This window comes from Cebus imitator, unplaced genomic scaffold (assembly GCF_001604975.1).
Source record: "Cebus imitator isolate Cc_AM_T3 unplaced genomic scaffold, Cebus_imitator-1.0 Scaffold6, whole genome shotgun sequence".
In the NCBI taxonomy this organism is placed as follows: Eukaryota; Metazoa; Chordata; class Mammalia; order Primates; family Cebidae; genus Cebus; species Cebus imitator.
In genome coordinates, this window is record NW_016107321.1 from 5,545,698 (window position 1) to 5,569,590 (window position 23,893).

General features: G+C 42.6%; 1 protein-coding gene across 4 annotated transcripts in view; it reads right to left on the minus strand.

Moving 5' to 3' along the window:
- Positions 1–1,441: 1,441 nt before the first annotated feature.
- Positions 1,442–23,893, minus strand: part of FNDC1 (fibronectin type III domain containing 1) — a 109,143-nt gene continuing 86,691 nt past the window's right edge. For all 4 annotated transcript variants that reach the window (XM_037741818.1, XM_037741826.1, XM_017538261.2 and 1 more), the window contains 8 exons: positions 23,617–23,760; positions 21,015–21,245; positions 16,174–16,282; positions 11,490–11,569; positions 8,270–8,299; positions 7,370–7,531; positions 5,671–5,793; positions 1,442–2,222 (listed from right to left, as the gene is read on the minus strand). In XM_037741818.1, the coding sequence (XP_037597746.1) occupies positions 2,107–2,222; positions 5,671–5,793; positions 7,370–7,531; positions 8,270–8,299; positions 11,490–11,569; positions 16,174–16,282; positions 21,015–21,245; positions 23,617–23,760 (995 nt within the window). In that variant the 3' untranslated portion in view covers positions 1,442–2,106. The remainder of the gene's footprint in view (positions 2,223–5,670; positions 5,794–7,369; positions 7,532–8,269; positions 8,300–11,489; positions 11,570–16,173; positions 16,283–21,014; positions 21,246–23,616; positions 23,761–23,893) is intronic.

The window sequence follows — 23,893 nt, forward strand, 5'->3', positions numbered from 1 at the left end:
AGAGACCCTGTGGGAGATTATTGAAACAAGGAGCGAGTCTTTCCCATGCTGTTCTCGTGAGAGTGAATGAGTCTCGCAAGATCTGATGGTTTTAAAAATGGGAGTTTCCTGTACAACCTCTCTTCTCTTGTCTGCCGTTCTGTGAGATGTGCCTTTCACCTTCCACCATGACTGTGAGGCCTCCCTTTCACCTTCCACCATGATTGTGAGGCCCCCCCAGCTACAGGGAACTGTTAAGTCCAATAAACCTCTTTCTTTTGTAAATTACCCAGTCTCAGGTATGTCTTTATCAGTAGTGTGAAAGCAGAATAATACAGATACTGACAGAAATTTGGAGGAAGAGGAGATAAAGGAAGCAAGTTATGTGCTTATTAGGAAATTCAGTTATATTTACAGATCTTATCTTTGACTTGGCATTGCAAAGCATATTTGAATGTTGATCAGTGTGAAAAATAGGGCATCTCCTTCTTGAGTTCCATTTTTATATATGAGACCCCAAAGCTGCTTAAAGACTTCCACTCTGTTTTACAAACTAAAACATAGGTAACACATGATCTGTCTCCCTAAGGAATTCTGCTTTTCCAGGAGGTCAGAATGCTTGTATTTTCTTTACCATTGTTGACTGTAGAAAGGAGATTGTAGAATGAGGAAAATACCAGACATCATGGCTCCATCCCAAAGACCTTGCAAAGTTACATTCTCCTTTGTACATTTTACCTTCAAAACTACCAGACACATTAGGTTTCACCTCAAGTCAGTGCTGCCACTGATAATAATCAACTCCAGGAACTGGGACTGTATTCTGCGGTTGAATGGGCGGCATAGGGGTGCAGCCCAAAGCCCCCAGAAAATAATGCCTCCAGCCCATTTCCACCATTGCTGCTTTTCTGCTGACAGCTTTGTGAAAGAAGATGAGCCCTTCGTGGTACTGTGCCGCCTGAGGGACAGGGACCAACCATGCTCACGGAAAGGACGGCATGTTTTAAATAATCAGAATGAAATGTCTTTAAATAAACCCTCTTGTGCTACAGTTAAGAGAGGCAAGATGCTTCGATTTCAATGAGCAGATATTGAGATAAGAAGGAAAGACCAAAGGAATTCTTAAAAACAAGACTTTTAAATCATTTGGGACCTAAAATCTTTATCAATTTGGAACATACTGGATATGCCTCCATGGCGGCAACAAATATATTTTCCATGCGGATGTGGAAAGATCGTTGCCCTAGGTGGAAAGCACGTGGTGTGCAGTTGTCAATGGTGTGGCCAGTTCTCGTACTGATGCTGACAGTATCTCATTCTCCTCATCATTTCAGAGCCCCACAGCACCCACAAAAAGAATATATACCTTCCCCTGTTGCTAAAATATGCATAGTACATCTCTGGATGCTTCTAAAAGATGTTATTATACCGCACTTTGCCCAAAAAGTTCCACACACATTTATCTAGTGAACAAGTACAAATTTAGCAATTTAATCAATATTCTTGCAAACAAGTGTGGATATGTATATGCATATATACATATATATATCAAAATTGAGAATTTACAAATAAGATTTGATACGTTTAGTGTAGCAGTGGGTGAGTCCATAGAATAAATCTCAAGTAGGATATATTTTATTTTCTTTGGTGGTGTTTTTAGTAATTCCATTCTACTGCATAAAAAGGAACCTAAAGCTTAAATTCAGCTAGTTTTGGAGAAATCCAAAATGAGAAAAACAGAAAGCACGTAGCATTCCATGAAGCAAGAACAGCGTGCATATGCTGCTCCTGGAAATACCGAAGTGTCCGAATTTCATGCCTAAAAAGTCTGGAAATCACACTGAGTCAGCAGCTGGTGTCTGATGTCTCTGGAATGTGCTATTACAAACAAAAAAAAAAAGTGGAGAAGCAAAGTTAACAGCAAAACTGAATCCTGTTCATTGTCCAGGCCAAGAAGTGGCACTGAATTCCAGACTGAGATGACCAGAATGGCCAGTGTCCATCTGTGGCCTTCCTGGCACCTGAGGCAGCAGGGCTGGGCGCGTTGGCTATCTTTACTCACAGCCCCTAGTGCGACTTAGTTGGTGGGGCTAGGCAGGGCGAGCTTGCAGCACGATTGTCCTGTGATTACCACTTTCCAGGGATGGAGACCCCACACTCGTACCAGCCCACATAGTAATAGGGAGTTCCAAAGCCAATGTTGCCAAAGCTGACGGGTTCCTGGCGATACTGGCGATAGTAGCCTGGAAGAGCAACAGGAGAGGGGAAACATGTCAGAGGCCCCTGAACCAACAGGTAAAACTCATCCTTACAGTCTCCTTCAGACAGAAGGCCTCTGTTGGTCTGCAGTCCAATGCTCTACCCCTGAGCTATACCCGCTCCTTAGAAGTCCTCTGGTAAGTTGCTCTTGGGAAACAACGCTACTTCCAAATAAACCGAACCATTTTTGTGAGTTGCCACAGCCCTGGGTAAGGGCCAGGACCTCAGGCCCAGCCCCGACCCCAGCCTGGGGTGGGGTCTTCCACACCTGTCTCTTATGCCTTGTGGGATAGCCCAGCCATAACTTGAGAGCCATGTTGGAGCTGGGGACCAGCTCGGGTCTCCTCCATAAGAACCCAGTGACTACGCGTAAAGTATTTATTTATCCCAAGCAGATGTGTAGGGATCATCCCGTCCCCACATGCATGTGACACAGCTAGGATGGTGTGATCTCTCTCTCCCCACAGAAGAGGATAATTTTAGCCAGTTGCTAGTTAACACTTGCTGCTGGGCAGGCCCTGACCAGGATGGACAGGTTCCTGCCCCATCCTCAGAGAGCTCAGGGCCCCCAACTTACCTTTATCCTCCAAGGTTTAATTCCTGGACCCTTGGGTAGATTTTTAGGCCTTTCAAGGAAATCTCTCACAGAAATCCTGTAGCATTTCTAACCATTTATCCCTTGAAGTAGGAGGGATGCTTCAACCTTCTCAAAATTTTTCTGGAAACTCAGTAACTGCTCTCACACGTTTGGCCCTGTTTACTTGTGCCAAATAAATCGCTGCCTGCCCTTCCACCAGTGAGTGTGCTAAATACCCAAAAGCTCTGTTCAGTCAATCCCACAACCACAGTCACAGGGACACCATGGAATACAGATAACGCAGGCACTAGTAACCCTGGGGGACTGCAAGACCCTGAAAAAATGAAGAAAGGTGACGTATTTTGTAGATTTGTTGTAATAGTTAATTTTATGTGTCAGCTGGACTAGGCTACATATCTGATCCAACATTAGTGTTTTTGTAAAGTATTTCTTAGGTGAGATTAACATTTGTTATTTTATTCCTTTTTCTTTATTTTGGAGACAGGGTCTTGCTCTGTTGCCCAGGCTGTTGCCCACTTCCAATGGAGCCACATAACCAAGACAGGCTTGTAGGACAGACCAAATGGCTCTTTGATCCAAAGGCAGCCTAGACCTCTAGATCACTAGGTCACCTCTAGGTCACTGCAGCCTAGACCTCTCCAGTTCAAGCAATCCTCCCATCTCAGCCTCCTGGGGAGCTGAGACTATAAGCTTGCACCACCACACCTGGATTTTTAAAAAAAATTTTTGTAGAGATGGGGTCTCACTATGTTGCCTCGGTCTCAAACTCCTGGGCTTAAGCAATCCTCCCACCTCAGCCTCCCAAAGTTCTGGGATTACAGGTGTGAGCCACTGCATTTTGGCCAAGATTAACATTTAAATTACCAGACTGAGTAAAGCAGGTGACCCTCCATAATGTGGGTGGGCCTTATATGATCAGTTGAAGCCCTGAATAGAAAAAGACTAAGGTTCCCCTAAGCAGAGGTAAAGAATTACCTATCTTTACTTATTCTGCCTGCAAGCAGAATAGGTAAATAATTACCTATTCTGCCTGCAAGCAGCCTTTGGATTTGAACTGCAACGTCAGCTCTTCCTTGGATCTCCAACCTGACAACCTACCCTACGCATTTTGGACTTGCCAGTTTCCACAATTGTGTGAGCTGGTTCTTTAAAATAAGTCCATCGATTGATAGGTAGGTAGGAAGGTAGGTAGGTAGGTAGGTAGATGATAGGTAGATGATAGATAGATAGATAGACAGATAGATGGAGATATAGGTGTATGTATTATGTATGTATGGATAGATGGATAAATAGATATATGGATAGATGGATAGATAGGTGATAGATAAAAAGATGAACAGATAGATGGATAGATAGATGGAGAGATAGACATAGATAGATGATAGATATATACATAGATGTAAGGATAGACAGATATGGATGAATAGATGGATGAACAGATAGATCAATAGATGGATGGATAGACACATACATACATAAATACATACACACATACATATGTAGATGATGGATAGATGATAGATTGGTGGATGGATGGATGTATAGATGGATGAATGGATAGATGTGAATAGATAGATAATGGATGAATAGATAGATTAGATAGACAGACAGATGGATACATAAATGAATAAATGGATGAATGGATGGATGACAAGTAGATAGATAGATAGATGACTAGATGGATGGATGGATGCATAAATAGATACATGGATAGATGGATAGATAAGTAGGTACATGGATAGATGGATGGATAGATGATGGGTAGACAAACAGATGAACAGATGGATGGATAGATGATAGATAAATAGATGTAAGGATAGACAGATATGGATGGATGGATAGATAGATAGATAAGTAGAGACAGATTGATAATACATGGATGGATGGATGGATGGATAGATAGATAGATAGATAGATAGATTGATAGATAAGTAGAGACAGATAGATAATACATAGATGGATGGATGGATGGATAGATAGATAGATAGATAAAGTAGAGACAGATGGATAATACATGGATGGATGGATGGATGGATGGATAGATAGACAGATAGATAGATAGATTGATTGATAGATAAGTAAAGACAGATAGATAATACATAGATGGATGGATGGATGGATAGATAGATAGATAGATAGACAGATAAAGTAGAGACAGATAATACATGGATGGATGGATGGATAGATAGACAGATAGATAGATAGATAGATAGATCCTATTGGTTGTTTCTTTGGATGAAAGAACCTTGACTAATATGCTTATTTTACTGTTTTGTGTATTATACTGTATTTTAATTTTTTGAAAATGGGTAATTCATGTAGCTACATACAGTATTTTTTCCAATCTAAAAATTTAGCAAATCAGAACATCTTGTGTCTTGAAAATGCCTGATCACTCAGAGCTGAGTGCATAATGAAAAGGGTGCTAGACTGTATTTAGTTGTTCTGTTTATTCATTTGGAGGCCAAGAGAGTTAATAACATTACATTGTTAACCTTTGAGATTAGTATATTTCTCCTCACCTTATAATGCCACAATCAAACAGCTTATAGGTTACCTACTGAAACATCACAGTGGGTCTGCATGTGTGTTTATCTTTGCCTTCCCTGTACGTTTGTTCATGCCATTCCCCCACCTCCTTGAGGCTCACCCCCCCAGCCATACATAATAGGAGTATTTTTTTGATTCTTTATTTTTAATTTTATGACTTTAAGTGCTCCCAACATCCATCTTCACATGACAAGGCAAAGGCAGACCTACTGTGGATTTCCCTCACTATTAAACCCTTCTCTCCCACCTCCCAGGGTAATATATCAGGCATTTGTTTGTATTACCTTGAATGGTAGGGAGGGCTTCTACATAGGACTGAGGCCCTGTTCTTCCATCAAGGTGTGAATCCACAAATTGGCAGTGGTCTTCACCTCTTCCCCAGCTGTCTCCAATGCTGTAGAATGTATCTGCATGAAGGAATTGATTAAGTCAGCAACTACATACAAAATTTCAGAACTGGTTTAGAAGTTTGCACAAGCTTTGGAGACAGTTTGAATTGAGCATATTACTTAAACTGTGTGTGCTACACTTTTCATGTCTGAAAATGGTGATAACAGCACCAATCTGATAAATGTTGTAAGAATTCAGCAAGATCAAATTATACTAAATACTAAATGAACAGTAAGTGGGAACTACAGCATTAACATTATAGTTTTGAGTAGACCTTTCTATTTCTTAATTCTAAAAAAATGAATGAAGAAAACTATGGTAGTTGTAGAAAGTATCGTGAAATAATTATGAAAGGCAGGAAGGTTTATTCAAATAGAACCTATTTTCATGCGTAACTAGGAGGGGGCGTGCCTGTGGCATGAGGCGCTGTCCATGGTTCTGAGCCACAGCAGCACAGTAGGACAAACTTGTGTCTCCCAATCCTGGGATATGACACATGGTTATGCAGCCTCTCCTAGGAATTCTGAAGCAGGGGAGGAAAAGAAAAGTGGTGGAAGAGAAAGGAAAGAGCACAGTGTGTGTGTGTGTGTGTGTGTGTGAGAGAGAGAGAGAGAGAGAGAGAGAGAGACAGACAGCGAGTGGTTGTTGGCAGAAGCATATACACAGAAATTGCTAGGGTTGGGGTCAGAGGGGAGACTTTGTTTTGACACTGTTTTTAAATGACCACTGCTATCAAGAAAAAAACAAAAATTAAAAAAATATTTTTAACCAATGACAAAATGTAGACCAGCTGAGGTAAAGTTTGTAAAATGTCTACACTGAAAATTTAAAGTTATGCAAGTTTTAAAATAAAAAACAAGTTTGCTATGTAGGTGGGTGAGTGAAAACCCAGCTGGATAGAAATCACATTTAGAAGTGTTAGTAGCTCAAGGCACTCGAATTATTCTTTGTTTTAATCTAAGCCGTGATGAAAACAATGTGATTTTATTAGGACACAGAACAAATATTACTGCCGATATATGTTCCACCATTTACATTTTTTCTCTGTAAAGCTGTGGCTCTGGTAGGGGCTGGAAAGGGAACTTTTCCTCAATTATTCCAGCTCACACTCATACTCACTAATATTATATTAGTGGCAAAAAAAAAAAAAAAGCGCCTTAGATTTCTAACAGAATTTTGGAATGACATAGCCAGTCACTATGTTATTCCTAAGACATAGTGAACTTTTCATTTATTTGTTTGTTTGTTTGTTTTTAGTAGAGATGGGGTTTCACAATGTTGGCCAGGCTGGTCTTGAATTCCTGACCTCAAGTGATCCGCCCATCACAGCCTCCCAAAGTGCTGGGATTACAGGTGTGAGCCACTGTGCCCGGCCAACACAGTGATTCTTTTAGAATAGTTTTAGGGTGCCAGTGTAAAAACTAGCATCCTTAAAGTAGAATCTGTAAAACTGGTTTGTAGGTGAGGCAGAGTGAGCCACAATCATAGTTCCAGCCCTCATAAACATTGTGATGCACCTGTGGTGCCAAGTTAGTACATGATAAAATCAAAATGTCCCATACCTTCCATAGCCAGCCATCCACAAAGACTTACCTTTCAAGTTGTCACTGAGGTAGATTTTATACCTCAGTGAATTACAAAGAACAACTCCCACGAACTTTCGATACCACGTCCGCTTCACATATTGCCGTCCATGGCAGTCCGTGTAGCCGGGATCGTGTTTGAAAGCGAATGGGATCCAGATAGGCTCACCGCCTTGACAATACAAAGCACAGCCGCTGAGGGTAAGCAGCTCACAGTGTGTCTTCTCACGCAAAGTACCAGGAAGCTGGACTTCCTCCCTGGGCTTTCCCCTCCTTGCAGGGCTTTTTTGAGCAAAGTTTTTCCACCCTCCTTCTCTTTCTCTTTTTTAGTACTAAAGTATATTTGGGGTGTTTACCTGAACATATTTAAAGTATTTGCATTTCAATAGGGGATTCTCAGAGTTAAGAAAAGCCTCTAAACAGAAGGAAAATAAGCTGTAATGGCAGATCTGGTCTTCTGAGGCATGCCATCCTGTCCCCTCATCCCTCTGTAGAGACTCCACTTCTTGTCACTCAGAAGATCCATTTTGCCTTTAAGCCACAAGGCTTTCTCAGTTTGCTTGAAAAATACAGTAAATCTTGTTATTTTACTTGTTGCCTTTTTCTATCTTTTCAGTGATTTAAAATATTCAAATGAGTCACGGAAATAAAGTATCTGTTTCATAGGACTGGCTACTCCATAATGTTTTTTCATAGATGTTGATTGCTATGGCTCTATTAAAAAATTCCCAGGTCATTCTTTCCCATAGAGTAAAGAAGATCAGGATGAAGAGTGCAAGGAAAGCATTGAAGTTGACAGGAAATTGCCAAAACGGTCTAGACTTTCTCATTGTGAGTAATCACAGCCATCTCATATTCAATATTCAACCTGATTATCAGAATGTCCAGATTACCAAGAAGATAAACTTACCTGGGGGCCTCACAACAAGCAGAGGATTGTCTGCAGAATGAAAAAGAAATAATGGACTTTGTATCATATTTCACAATCATGCAATTTTTTAAATAGTTACTGTAATTGAAAGAGCTAAATCAGAATAAAGAAAAAAATAAGGTTTGATAAATGCCAACATTTTCCTTGTTTTTATTTTCTGAACATTTCCTTTTGAGAAAACCGTTTTCTAGTTAGTGTGTTGCTATTTACCTAGAAGCTGTGGATCCCTGAAAATCATAAGGTTTTGATATTGGATATTACAAAATAATTCAGTACTCATTTAAAACAATGGCCTACCTTTAGAAAATAGTGTGGTGGTTTATAAAGAGGTAAGCATACATACACCTACTATACAATCCATTCATCCCACTCAGTCATTTATCCCAGAGAAATGGAAACACATGTCCATCCAACACACCTCCACATAAATGTTTATAGCATCTTTGTTTGGAATAGTCAAAACGCAGAAACAACACAAGTGTTTACCAACAGGTGATCTGACTAGATAAACAAACTATAGCACAGCCATACAGTGAAACACTGCCCACTAGTAAAAGGGAGTGAACTGCTGATACACACAATGGTTTAGATGAATCTCACAATGATTATGCTAGGTGAAAGAAGCCAGTCAAAGGAGTTCACATTGTATGATTCTACTGATATCAAAATCTGGAAAGTGCAAACTAATCTATAGTGACAGGAAACAGATGAATGTTTGCCTATAAACTGGAGAGAGAAGGGGCTTGGGAAGGCTGCATTGCATAGTAGCAGGAGGAAACTGTCAGGGAGACAGATGTGTTCACTATCTGGACAGTGGCAATGGCTTCAGGCACAACTCAAAATATATTAAGACATACACTTCAAGTATATGCAGGTTGCTGTATGCCATTTATACCTCAACAAATGTAAAACATGTCTCAACCTTAGCTCAAGTAATGCCATTTAAGAGAATATGACACTAGCTTTTTAAGGAATTCTGCTTTAGAAAAAGTATATTTTTATAAAATGCCATGAACTAGGTAAATCTGGACCATTCTTTTTTTATTTTTGAAAAATAATCATACAGTACATTGCTCTTTTAAGGTATATATCCTATGAATGTTCACGCCTGCATAGGTTCATAGAATCCTGCCAAAATCACCACGCAAAATATTTCCATCACCCCCAAATTTCCCTAGGCTACCCTTTGTACAGATCATTTGTTCTGAAATCCTCTGCTATCCACAAAACAGAGGGGCATACCATAGTCATAAGTGTCCAGTACTTTCTTTGCTCCCCTGCTCTGAACTGAAGTTCAACAGTCTGCCGAAAAAGTCCAAAATACCCCAGGTCGGGTGGAGGGAAGCAAACACAATGACAGCAGCACAGACAGCAGAACCTGACCTCGTGGCACAGCCGGTGTCACACACTACATTTACTTTCTATGTTAATTTTCAGATTGTTATGTTTGGCAAATGCCATAACTCAGTTACTTGATAATTTTCCTGCTGCTCACCTAATCACGTTCAGCAGGGTAACACAAAATGAAGGAGAAACCTGAATAAACTGATGGAATAAAGGAAGATGACCAGAGCAAGTAACTGTCCAATTTGCATGTGGGTGAGGATCCTCTGGGAGTTCACTGAAAGTGTTTCCTAGAGAGATTCTTATTCAGAGGGTAGGGTGGGGCCTTGAATTTTCCTCACCCATCCCTTGAAGGCCATAAAGAATGAGTCAGAAGTTTCTCTTGGAGGACAAGGTAGAAGATAGTTGTTTTTTCAAAACTTTGCACTGCAGTTCCTGAAGTTACATGTATATCACTTTTACTCTCAGAAAGATTTCAGATCGGATTTTCTCGATAGCTTTTTGGATTTGAATTTTGAAAAATTTTTTTCATGTTAATTCTGACAGTTGCCAAGGTCCACCTCGTTTTTAGGAAATGCAGTCATAATCACAGACACATCCCTTACTTTAGCAAAGTAACCACAAATAATAATTTTCTCTTGCTCTTTCTTAATTACCACAGAAACGGATTTCTTAAATAAATAGACGAAAACACGTTTGAGATTCTTTGCCTACATTTCTGGTATAAAGCATATTCTTACAAAAGATTGTATTTTTTCCATGTATTTTGACTCAGTAGATTTTTAAATAATTACACTTAAAAATATCTTCCAGTGACCCATTTTCTGGGATCAGGCTGCATGCAGAAGGCAATCTAGCCAAATGGAAGCTGGGTGCAGGGCTGGCTCAGCTGGGTTGCTCTGAACTCAGCTTGGCTTCCTACATGGAAAAGTCTCTAGGCCAAGAACCATCATGGTAGCTGGCTCTGCATGTGCTGCCTTGGACCATAGGCCATAGGAACTGTGTTTTCAGAGACAAGATCTCTCTCTGTCACCCAGGCTGGAGGGCAGTGATGTGAGCACAGCTCACTACAGCTTGACCTCCTGGGCTCAAACCACCCTCCCTCCTCAGCCTTCTGAGTAGCTGGGACTACAGGCGCACACCACCATGCCTGGCTAATTTTGAAATTTTTCTGTAGAGACAGGATCTCCCTGTGTTGCTCAAGCTTGTCTGGAACTCCTGGTCTCAAGAGATCCTCCCACCTCAGCTTCCCAAAGTGTTGGGATTATAGGCATGAGCCATCACCCCTGACCAGGAACATTTTCTTGAAGGGACTGAGAGCTCTGCCCACCAGGACCCCAAAATGCAAGCGCATGCTCCAAATGATACTGTTTGTCAGACCAAATGATACTGTAATTAACTTCTCAATCTTTAATTAGATATCTAATTAAAGACATCTCTGCCTTCTACTAAAGGGGCATCCAATGACTTGACTCATTGCAGAAGCAACTGCCTGTCAGGTCACATGACATGTGTGTTCTTCAGGTGGTTGCAATAATTTTTTTAAACCTCTGCAACTAAATTTTGTACAGACAGAGTCAATTTTATCTTTCCCATGTTGTTGAAATCTAGATTTTTTTCCTTTCATTGGAATTTGACCTTTCTGTTCTCAGAGAGCCAGTGAAAATTACTTTTAATTTTATTATCCAAGTTTTACCCTAGCGCAAAGCAAATAATGTTTACTTTAGAAACAGATATCCAATATGAGCTCATTAGATAGAAAAGTAAGGATTTATTCTATTGTAGCCATCATTCTAGATTATTTATTTCATATTTTAGAAAAGTAAAACACATCAGAATGTGAAGTCCCTCATACCTGATTCAGTGACAAATGAGACCGAAGGGCTGATAGGTCCATAGCCATGAGGATTTTGTGCTTGCACTTTAAAATAATACCTGAAATTGGAAGAAAATATGTTTTGAAAGAGACATGTATTTGATTTCTGTGTAATGAAACAGAGTCCTAAACTTCTGAACACCCAAGCTGTGGCAGGCTTTGAGTTCTAATTTTTACAAATGCATGCAGCTCTAGTAAGTCTTCATAATTTTTTCTGAACTTTCTCAGTTTTGAATAATTTTCCTAAATAATACCATTAACATAGCAGAGACACATGGCTAATGGCAATAGAAGGGACATACTAGCACACAGGTCACTTGATGAGCATGCGTTCTTTCACGCTAATGGCAATAGAAGAGACATTATTAGCACATAGGTCACTTAGTGAGCATGAGTTCCTTCACACTAACGGCAATAGAAGTGACATTAGAACACAGGTTGCTTGCACGTTCCTTTGCATCAGGACCATCCCTGCTCTGCGCAGGCTCTCCTGAGCTCATCCCTGGTGAGACGCTCCTCTAGCCCTGCTCTCCCTCTAGTTTAAGACTGATCTCTGCTTCAGTTCCACAGCCCAAGAGAGAAAAGGTGCCAGAGCAAAACACTACAAGGAAGAATTCAAACTGTAACCTAATTATATCCCTGGAGTCAATGTAGAAGAGCAGGACATTTGCTTTAGCAACCATGCAACTTATGGTTGAAGGGAGAGGATGAACTGAGCAGGATGAACTCCTCAGAAGACCTAACACAACAATGGTGTCTTAGATGCATGAGAAACCCTGTGGTTAGCTTTGGAGCTGGGAAGGGACCACCTTAAAAGTCACTGAGTTATGAGCTTCTGCGCCTCAAGGAAAGAGAAACAAGTCCAAGAAGGGGAAGGGGAAAAGATCCAGAGAGAGAGGCTTTTTTGCAGGGCTAAACTTTGTCTTGGAGCAGAGAATGTGTGGAAAGCACACTGCCTGAGTCAACCAGCTCATCTGGAGGGAGACTGAGTCTTGAAGCATCTTATTCGCATTCTTATTAGCAAAAGAAAGAGAATGGTGGTTAGAGAAGTAATAAAGCCCAACACCACACTTGTGTCTCACTGTATCTATCATTAATCTTTGTGATTTCTTCACCTCTCGATTCTAAATATTTTATGTGCTTTTTTAGTGCTTGGCTACTTACAGATGAAGAGAACGGTAAAGAATCCTGGCTGGGTGCAGTGGCTCATGTCTGTAATGCCAGCACTTTGGGAGGCTGAGGTGGGTGGATCACAAGGTCAGGAGTTTGAGACCAGCCTGGCCAACATAGTGAAACCCCGTCACTATTAAAAATACAAAAACTTAGCCAGGCGTGGTGGTGGGCGCCTGTAATCCCAGCTACGGGAGGCTGAGGCGGGAGAAGCGCATAAACCTGGGAGATGGAGGTTGCAGCGAGCCGAGATTGAGCCCGGGCAACGGTGTAAGACTCCAACTTTCCAACTCAAAAAAACAAAAAAATCCCTGGTGGCTCTGTGGCTGTCATTTTAGAGAGTTCACAAGGGACCTCTTCTCTAGTTTTTGACCAGTAAGAATGTCACACTTAAATGTTATAAAATTCTTTGACTAAGTCAGGGACACAGATTCCATGTATTAAAATGCACTACCTTTTTAAAAAGTGAATTATTCATATTCAGAGAGCAAAGGTTTATCAGGCCTATTGCACCAACAGCCCTGGCCTCAAGCCTTCCGAACTGCTGGATCACCAAGGCAGTCTCTGGCCTCAGAACAGAGATATCTTACTTTGGGTTTGATTAAACAGAAAGCAAAGAAAAGCCATTGGGTAAAATTAGTCTTCTTAAGCCCATTTGCATCTTATTTAGGAGTATTCTTTTATATTGCAATTTAAATAAAAAGACATGCACAATTAAGAACATATGAGTTTCCAAATCTCAATTCACTCAGCAGTTCGTGTTTTCCCAATTACACATACTTTCATGCAGTGGTTGTGGAGTTATTTAAGGCAAAACTCTACAGGCAGTTTGAGCAATGGGTTTGGCATACGTCTGCCGTCCTGGGCAAACTTTACAGTAACTTTTTTTTTTCTTAAAAAAAGGAAATTAAAACATAAGGAAGGACGCATATTCAGGGGCTCCATGGGACACTTCTGCTGAGTAGTCAACTCCATGGAGGGAGGTGCCTCTATGCCATCAAGGAGGTGGCAGAAGGGTGACTGATGGGCTGAGGAGGACTATTCAGATGGATCTGTTTATATTAATTTTGTTTTGACACTGAAACCTAAATATTCTCCAAATCTACCTTCCCTGTTGACACAATAATTCTGGGCCTCCAGAAACTCACATGTGACCATTCCAAAGACATACTCCAGTTAGAACCTCACCTAAGGTATCAAAGTGAATTTAAATATGCTGAGCCGAAAAACAACATGAAATTGTGCAAAAAGTAAAATTCCATTTTTAAAACCTACATGAAACTTTTTCGATGGACTAAAGTATACATTTCATACTTTGAATAGTCTCTGCCTCAGCCAAGTAACAAAAGCAATCCATGCCTCAAACCTTCTGGCACCTTCTTTTGAACAGCCTCAATCGTGACAAGTCTGTGTGCTTTACGTAAGGACTTAAAATACGCAGACTCTAAAGAGTTCTTTTGGGCTCTGTCTGGTGACTAAGGTAGTCGATGCTCACTTAAAAGCAAGATCCAATTGTAAATAACCAAAGCTCACTTTCATGCTCTGGCCTCTGCATTGACTCAGAAGCTGATTTTCCAAGAGACGCCCCATGAGGACTGAGACAACCGAAGTGAGTTCCCCAGAGATGATCTGCGTTCCGGCGACACGGCAGAAAAGGAGCATCCTTACATCACACTTGCACTTCCCTAGCTCTAAAATTTAGCAGCTGCTCAGACGGGTTTTGAGGAAATGCAGGAGGAGCAGCCAGCATCTCTACCAGAAGAGCACATAGCAGGTAAGCCCCGTGGGAGAGAGAGATTAGCAGCTGCTGCTCCTCCTCTGCCTCAGTGTTGGCGCGGAGTGTGTATGGAGCCAAGCCGACGGCCTCTGGCACCGTCTGTTCCACCTCCCCTCACCCTTCCTCCAAAACAGCCTCCTTTGCTTCCTAGGACACACCCTTCTTTGAGGCATCTTCTCTTCTGGGAGTACCACCTTCTCTCCAGGATGACCGCTTCTTAAGGTTCAAATTCCCTTCTCTATATCCAAGCCCAGAAAAAAATCCCCCCGTTATATACTCTCAGAGCATGGTGTACCTCTCCCTCACGAAACCTACCAGGGGGAGTTTACATTTATGTTGGTTTTTTTAAAAATCTGCCTCTTCTATCAGACCGTAAACTCCCTGAGGGCAGGGCCATGTGTATTTTCTCCAGCCCAGCCCGGATATTCCACCTTGCGCTCAGGAAACGCGAGGTAAAGGCTGACTGGATGAGCCGCGCACACTCTCTAATAATACCTGTTAAAAGAATGAGTAAACCTTCGCCATACGTAACCATCTCCTGACATGAGTCAAAACTCAACATCAGTCTGGCAGCAAAAGCTGTGGAAAGAACGCTGAACTCAGCGAGTCAGGAGGCAGTGATTCAGGTTCTACTGTAAGTAGCTCTGTGGCAAGGCCTCTGGAAGGCCTCTTTCAGCTTTTTGATACTGAGGCTGTGCCACAAAAGCACTGTAACTGTACACGACCAAAAAAAAGGACATTGACTCCATTTTCTCTAATTTTGTTAGTTTTGCATCTTCCAATTGATTAAAAAAATCAATTTTCCATTGCTACTAAGGAAAAGTAAAAACAAGCACTTTCTCAGCTTCTTGGTTTACTACTTGCTTTTTTATTTGCCAAATCCCGAAATTCATAATAATTTATGAAAGCTCAGCTCAAGTGAGCCCAAATGGCATGTTAAAATGTCTTGAGGAAAATTCACAGCTTGTTCAGAAGCCTCTCTGATTTGGTATCAACCAGAGAATTACTTTCCCAGAGAGCCAGTTTACCAGCACACCGCTCTTGACCAACACACGCTTGGTGCTTTCCCATGCTCACCTACCCGGGAGCTTTCAGAGGGTCATTGCCACCAGAACCAGACAGCATAAAAGGGGAGTGAACCGTCAGTCTCTTTGTATTCCTGGGAACCAATTTTGCCTATTGCACATCAAGGGCCACAAACTCTGGCTACCAAAATGATTCTCTGGCCAGCCACGCCTCCTGTATGAAGATGTGCGTGTAACCTCTACTAATGTGTAAAATGCATATTTCTTGAATGATGTGAACTTCTACATCATAGAGTTTGGGAAGCAGTTCATTAAAGCGTTCAGTGATGGCTGCTCCATTGTCACATAGGAAGGTTATGATGCCTAGCGCCACAATACTGGGGACTAAAAATGGACCAGTTCTTTCAACACAGAGAACAACTTTTCTTTCCCTGATGGTAGGTAGTGTTTAGGAAAACGGGGAGGAAAATATAAGCACAATAGCCTAACAATGACAATACATGCAGTCATTTCTTTTAAGAAATGTATATGAAATATGGTAAGCACGCATTGACATTCTGTTAGAGCTAAACAGACTATTCAAAGAAATCACAAAAACATTTTGATTCCTCTCTTCATTTCCAACAGAAGCATATCAGCGATCATGCACACAGCTCTCATCTTGTGTTTCGAAATGACTGACACGCCATACCTCGTGTTTGGCTTTAAGTTCTCAATGGGCAAGTGAGTTACTGATGAAGCTTGAGTGGACCACTTGTTCCTGATGAAGTCTTCATAGGATGCACTGTAAACCAAGTAACCTGAAAATGGAAACAGGGAAAAACCCTATGGGCATCAAGAAACCAAGTCACACAAAAGATGTAATCCACTGAGGACAGGAGTGAGGCGAAGCTGCAGACGCAGCTCCTTGTGGGAACTGCAGGAAGGAGCGAATGCAGCACCGTGGGACAGGATGGGATGTAACGCTGGTACCTTCTGCTGAATCCAGATGGGGACGACAAAATTAAGACACTTCCTGATGACCTGCTGGCCTCCTACTTCTCTTGCTCATTCCCCAGGCTTCCCCATGGCCTCAGAACTAATCACATCTCATCTTAACCATACAGAGAAAAGAGAAGCAGAAGAAAAAAGCAGTGCCCTCCACACATGTATTTAAGAACTTCATGGTAAGATAGTATACCACTGCCCTAAATAGGAAATGAAGCATGTTGCTGGCAGATGCTGTGCATGTGCGTGGGGCTGAGAGGCCCCAGACTCCCATGGCTCCCACGCCCACTTGGTGAAGGCTGTCCTGGGATTTCTTACTGTCGAGTATCTGTGCTGCCCTTGCCCTTGCTGTCTAATCACAGCAGTCAGGCAACTCTTCTTTCTATTTTCCAACCTGCTCCGTCTTATTTGCTAATAATAGACCTCAGCGGGTGCGCCCTTGGCCCTGACACCTGCCCAGCTTTTACAGCTGTCCCAGGAGGCAAAGTGAAGTTCATCCCACAGCTCAGCGCATCCCACATCCTAGGTCTCTTATGTGTACACAGAAGGAGAAAACATTTGTCAAGCACTTCCTTCATGCCAAGCATAATGCTAACTAGGTACTTTGAATTTGACTTTGATCAATCCTCACAATCCTAGTATGTAGAAATTGCCTTCCTCACTTTGACACATGAGGAAACTGAGTCTTAGCAGTGGGTTAAATGTCTTGTCTAAGTTCACATTTACTGATTCATTCAACAAATATTTATTGTGCAACTACTATTTGCCAGACATTACACTAAATGTTGGAGATAAAGTGGTGACCAGGAGCTCACGAAGCAGCAGGGTTGGCTGAGAAACAGAATTATAAATCTGGGTTGAGCACTCTGCAGGACCAGCCCACAGTGCTGTGACAGGGTGTGGGGGGAGGTCTCCCACCAAGGAGGACACAAACAGCCTCCCTGGGGTCACAGAGAAGAAGCTGACATCAGAAGCATAAGAAGCAGGTAAACTATGTGGTAGGAGGTGGGACAGATTCCAGGTAGTGGGAATCCTGGGCAACACACTGAAGAGGGAGGACCCAGGAGGAGGCAGTGTGGTGGAAACCACAAGTGCTGGGAATGGGTGGCATCAGCTGAGGCTGAAGCAGCATAGGTGGGAAAACTAGGCAGCACCCGTGGGCCACACTAGGCTTTTGCTTTTCATTCTAAAAGAAAGGGAAAGGCATTAAAGACATTAACCCTATACAATTGGGTTTGCATATTCAACACATCTCTTCTGTGCAGAATGCAGAATGGATTGGGTGTGGGAGTGCAGATGTGGATGGGACAGTCTAGGTAGACAGCTCTTACAGTGGCAGGTGAGAGACGGTAATAGCTTTGATGAGCCTGGCACCTAATGGAGAGAAATAGATGGGTTCAAGAGGAATCCAGAAGGTAACGTTGACCAGATTTAATGATGATCAAATATAGAACTGAGAAAGGACGAGACTTGAAGATGTTTCCAAGGCTTCAGGCTTGAGCCAGTGTGTAGAAAGTGGGACAGTTCTCTGAGATCAGAAAGAGGGCCAGATTTGGGAATGGGAATGATTGTGAGTCTGACTTTTTATACACCAAGTCTGAGATGCTCTGGAGACATCCCAGTGATGACATCAAGTGATTTTGCCATTTGCATCTGATTTTACTATTTGGGGCTCAGAGCAGAGGATGCCCTGGCCTTGAGATATAAATCAATGACTCATTTCTGAGATGAATTAAAACCACATGCATGGATGAGACTCTGAGGGGAGAGAAGACCGAGCCAGAGGAAAAGAGGCCCTAGGACCAAGCCTTGAGAAATTCCACCACTGAATGTTGTACAAGCCTGCAAGGAGATGAAGAGATTGAGAGAGATCACACAAGTCAAAAAGAAGGAAAAGATCAATAGCATTGAATGCACCTACGAGGGACACATGATTTTATTTAGCACCCTCTGATCACTGGTTAGTATCACACAGCTAACAAATGGGCAGGCTGGGCCTGGAAGCCAGGTGAACTGGGCCCTGAAGGACTTCCCACACTGTTCCCTGGAGAAGAGTCCTTATGAGAACCTGGAAAGCGTTGCTGCCCTACCCATGGCATTCCCCCTCTGGCACAATGTAGTCAAGCCCTGCATGCTTCGACTGGTGCTGCACACAATGGCCCACGCAGGAGGGGACAGAGATCACACATGTACCACGGAAACCCGGCTTCCAATGGAGTTGGCAAAGCTCAGACTCTTGGACCTTTGGCTTCCGTCTGAACCTTGTGTTTCCCATGTAAGGTTCTGGTCTCTCAGCTGATCCTGTGTCTGGGTTTTGAAGGCTTCAGGGTTTTGATAATGTGCTTGCAGAGCACAGCGTAGCTCCTGATTTCTGTTGTTCTCATCAAAACCAGTCCTGAAAGTGACTGATGACATGGTCCTGAAAAACTAAGAGGTCATCACATTGGTGATTTCCTACAGAATCACTCCTAATAAAGTAATAACTTCATTCATCAGGAGGGATTTGGGAAAGCAGCAGGTTGCGGGCAGGAATTCTGGGAGTTTCACACTGTTTGGGCACCATCTCGTTACACATTGACTTGATTGCCTGTGAAAGAGGGGATGGCAAGTGAAAAAGAGCAGAGCATACAACATCCATGTAGCCTGCAGGATTCAAACACCCTGCAGGGGGGCCTGATAATGTGATGCTTCGTTTAAGTTCAGGATGTATCCACTTCATTGTTCCACAGGTGAAAGAGCAGGTGCTTGGTTGACCAATGGATGACGAGCTGCCGCTATTCTCTCTGAGCCTTGTGGAGTCTTTCCCCCACACCACAGAGCCGTCATGGGCTGCACTGTTCCTCAGTAATCAGTTTGACAGACCTTGGCACGGTTCTGTATTGGGAGTGCCCTAAAAATACCTCATCCATATTATTTATGCTGGTGTCGTGAGTACTCTTGATTAGGGCTCTGAGTTTTCATTTTGGATGAGGTGCAGGGTGGTGGATGTGAGGACACAAATGCTCTAGGGAGCTCTGAGCGGCTTGGACTGATGAACTTAGACGGCATGGGTGTTTCAGAAGCCTGCCCTCTACAGGACAATACAGAAATCACGTCTGAATTAAGTCAGAGACATTTGTTGGGGGTTCCCTGAAAGCTCCTTCTTCACTGCAAGAATCCTTAAAGCATGTTTAACTGGGCCAATGCTCTCATCCTGCAGCCACTGCTTCTTAGAAGCCATTTGAATCAGGGCGCAGTGATATATTTATGTTAAGTAATATCTGTTACGCAAGAGATCAAAAGTTAAACTGCTTAAAGTAGGTTTTAAATTATTTTTTCTGTATGCTTTCTTGCTTGCTTTTAAAAACTACCATTCACAGAGGTGTGTTCAATTAATAAAAAGATTTTCTGGCTGTTGGATTACAAGCTTTCCTCCTTCCATTGATGGTTTCCATACTGTTCGGAACACCCTGGACTTCATGCTGGTCCATGTCGCACCTTCCTGGGACTGACCTTTAGTTCCGCTAAAGATTCGAACTCCTCAATCCCACAACCTCCCTGAACCCCAGGCCCTTCAGTCTCACCTGGCAGAACACCCAGTAGCCTCCTTTTCTGTGTCCCTTATTCTGGCTTTTGCGTCCCTGTACAAATTCCACAAGGGAAGAAGCTCTTTGGATATTCTCAGACACATTTTTCCATCGTAAGATACAATACTGGGAACACCACGGCAAGCACTAGAAATTTTGAATTATACAATCTGCACTAGCACAACAATGGCAGAAATGTCGAACTCTGACCTCTGGTGCAACTGCTACCTCCCAGTCAGAAACATACACAGCCACATACATATTTCTTCCTCTTACACAGCTCAGAGGCCCAGAAAAAAAATTGCAACTATTCAAAGAAAATATCAATTCTCTTTCTGTAAGAACTTACATTTCAAGATGTATCTTCAAATATATCCTTGGCAGAGTGAATGTAATAGCTCAGAGGCCAAGGAGCCTCAAGATCCCTGGGCATCTTTTCATCAGCTCCAATTTCCACATAAGGAACTGAGAAGCACCTAGATTGGTCTGGAAGCACCCAGTGGACATGAAAGGAGAGAAAGAGGCAGAGGCACAAGCCCAGGGCTGACTCCAACAAGGGACAGCTGTGCCACACGGTGGGAGTTTCATGGTCACGCTCACTGCAGGATCTGATCCTACAAGGGGCTAGCTGGACTCCCTGGTCATTTGCAAGATTATGGGATATTAGAGATGTAGTCATATTTTGCATATGGGGAAACCAAGGCCCAGAACGATGAAGTACTGAGCTGAAGATCATGCAAATCAATCTGGGACGAGGATTTAGGACCTCTGACTTTCATCCAGTACTCCCTACCCTACCGCATGAGGCCTCCGTTGTTGCCTCTATTTCATCCTGTTGAAGGAAGACATCTACATTCAACCATCCAATCCATCCAAACCATCCAGCCAGGCCTGCATCCATCCACTTATCCATCACTCTTTATTCGCCACATTTCCCACCTACAGATCATGGGAACTCTGATATCTGCCTAGGACACACCTGTGACCACATCTCCTGGGGCGGCTTTGTCCCAGTCCACAATGACAAATGAATGGCAGCCTTCCATGGCCACCACGGTGATGTTGCGGGGAGCATGCTGAGGAGGCAGGTCACTCTTCCTCAGGTCATTGGGAATGATTTCATCCAGGCTGTCCACTTGGAAGTGATCCAGTGCATCAGTCAGAGAGCACGGGGCCGATGGGTCTTTATTTAGGTATGTCACGTAAGGAGCTGGAAAAGAACAGAGATGACCAGTTGGATTGCTGGAGGCTTTTTCTGGAGGCAGAAACATAGCATCTGCTCCACAGAGTCAGACCGACCATTCAGTCTCTCCCTGTTGGACAGAGGCTCCAACAGCCTTGCTGCCAAGCTCATAAACACATCCCCTGCTCTATTTAATGGATCCATGTGCTTAAGTCTTACAATCTGGTAATTCCAGAAGATCCTATTGCCCCCATCGACATCAATGACTATGCCCACAAAGTGGTTTTGAGAGATCATGAAACTATAATTCAATGTAATATAAGCCTGCAGCTCTCTGCCATTCCTGTGCCCCAACATTTGGAAAAGTGTGAGTCAGGCCTTCTCTCAGCAAAGTTCATTCCCTTAACTATCTTGGGACTAGGAAAAAATGTACATTGTTCAAGATATACAGCCTTTACCCTCAGCCCTGTGTGGCCTTCCCTAGAGCTTCATAAACCCCAACAGCAATTTGGAGCATCTGTGCATAAGCCCAGGCCTGAGTCGCTGTCTAAAACATCACTGCTCAGTATAACAACAGCCACTCACATTTACGTATGGCCGAAGATTTTTCTACACACTTTATTTCAGTGGATACAAGGTCCTGGGAACAAGGTGAGATATGAATCAGTGGCCTCATGTTACCATCTTGCCTACCAATGCTGACAGTGCCCACTATGTAAGGGTCAGACAGGAGGCTGTCACCCCCAGCCCTTTTTTTTTTTTTTTTTTTGAGATGGAGTCTCGCTCTGTATCATCAGGCTGGAGTGCAATGGCGTGATCTTGACTCACTGCAACCTCCGCCTCCCGGGCTCAAGCAATTCTCCTACCTTAGCCTCCCAAGTAGCTGAGACTATAGGTACACAACACCAAGCCCAGCTAATATTTGTATTTTTAGTAGAGACGGGTTTCACTATGTTGGCTAGGATGGTCTCGATCTCCTGATCTGGTGATCCGCCCGCCTTAGCTTCCCAAAGTGCTGGGATTACAGGCAAGAGAAACTGTGCCTGGCCCAGCTCTATTATATCCCACTAAATTAGAAATCTCAGGGACTGGGGATTGGGGCTTTATACAGGCAAAACTCTCAAGAGATCTCAAGTAACCACGTCTGGCAGCTTCTGAAGATTCCACTGTATCTTTTGGTGCTAGGTTGTCATTCTCAGTGGCTATTTGGATTGAATGCAATTTTTGGCTTCTCCATTTGACTTTTGGGCAAATGATGAAATTAAGGCAGAAGTCAAGAAGTTCTTTGAAACCAATAAGAACAAAGATACAGAATCCCTGGAACATAGTAAGGTAGTGTTTTCCAAAAATTAGTCTGAAGTTAGGCCTTTAATGTCCATGGGTCTTATCAGGAAGTTTTGGGGACTAGGCTCCTATGCTTCAGAGAGTTGTAGACTTATGAAAAGAGCCAGACACTAGTAAGCCCTTGGTGTTTAGGAGTTCTGTGGAACAGCTAATAATAGCACTAAAGCATTTCAATTCCCGTCATGGAACCGCCGGGAGAGAAGTCAGCGCATGTGATAAAGGCAGCCAGGCAGCTGCGTGTTAGTGTTGGCCTCAGGAACGCCACCTCAAATTAATATTCTTGTTCTTCAAGTATGTGTGGTTAGACACCCAGTCACTACATCTTGGCTGGCAAGAGTCGTTCTCTGCTCATGGCAGAACAGTTGTTTTGGAAACAGCCAAGTGTGATATTAGTTTAAGCTGTTGCTTGTCTCCACTTAGTAATATATGAATCCAGCTGTCTCATTAATGAAGTTCATTAAGGGCATGGGAAAAGAAGACTCGCGAGGCTTAATGCAGGTTAGTTACACAGAATTTTCCGCTGAAACTGTTTTAATTACTGAGAAAGAAGAGTGAAAGGAATTTCTAGATCACAAATCCTTGAAGCTAACGAAAGTGATAGGAAGTAACTAAAGAAAAAAGCTTCCTCTCTGTGATACTATAAGTGATAGTGGCTCAATTCAGTACACGGCTAACCTTTTAGGAAGAATGTGACAAACAGTACACACACAAGGCCCAGTGGTAAGTCTTGTCGTACAAAAAATGGCTACAATAAAAACATTGATGTTCCCTGGTCCTGATGGTTTTTAAGAGTTTCTTACTCTTAGTCTACACAGCAGCCTCTCTCAGCTTTCCTCTGTTGGACATCAAATCCTCCCCTCTTCTGATTTTGTCAGAAAGCAAAATAATACACATCTACATAAGACTGACTCACTCAATTATGCCCAGTGGAAACTTCACTCTGGGAAGACTTCTCAAACTGCACTGCCTTGGCCAGGCTGAGATTAGTTATGCTCTTCTTCAAAGAGCAAAACTTAAAAACCCATGTTTCTCTGAATAAAGACGTAATATTTACCAACAAATCGTTTCCTTCCAGCCAAATCAAATTCTTCTTCAGGAAAGGAACTGATGGCACCTTCTTCTGGGATGACCCTCGGGGTGGTAGCAGTGGTCGAGGGCTCGGTGGTGGTTGGCGGCCTCGAGGTCTCAAATTCATAATCTGAAATGAAATGAAGGCTCTGTATTGGGCACTGCCAGAAAGGGGAGTTGTCTACAGTCAAATGATATCTTCTTTTTTTTTTTTTTTTTTTTTTTTTTTTTTTTTTTTTTTTTTTTTTTTTTTTTTTTTTTTT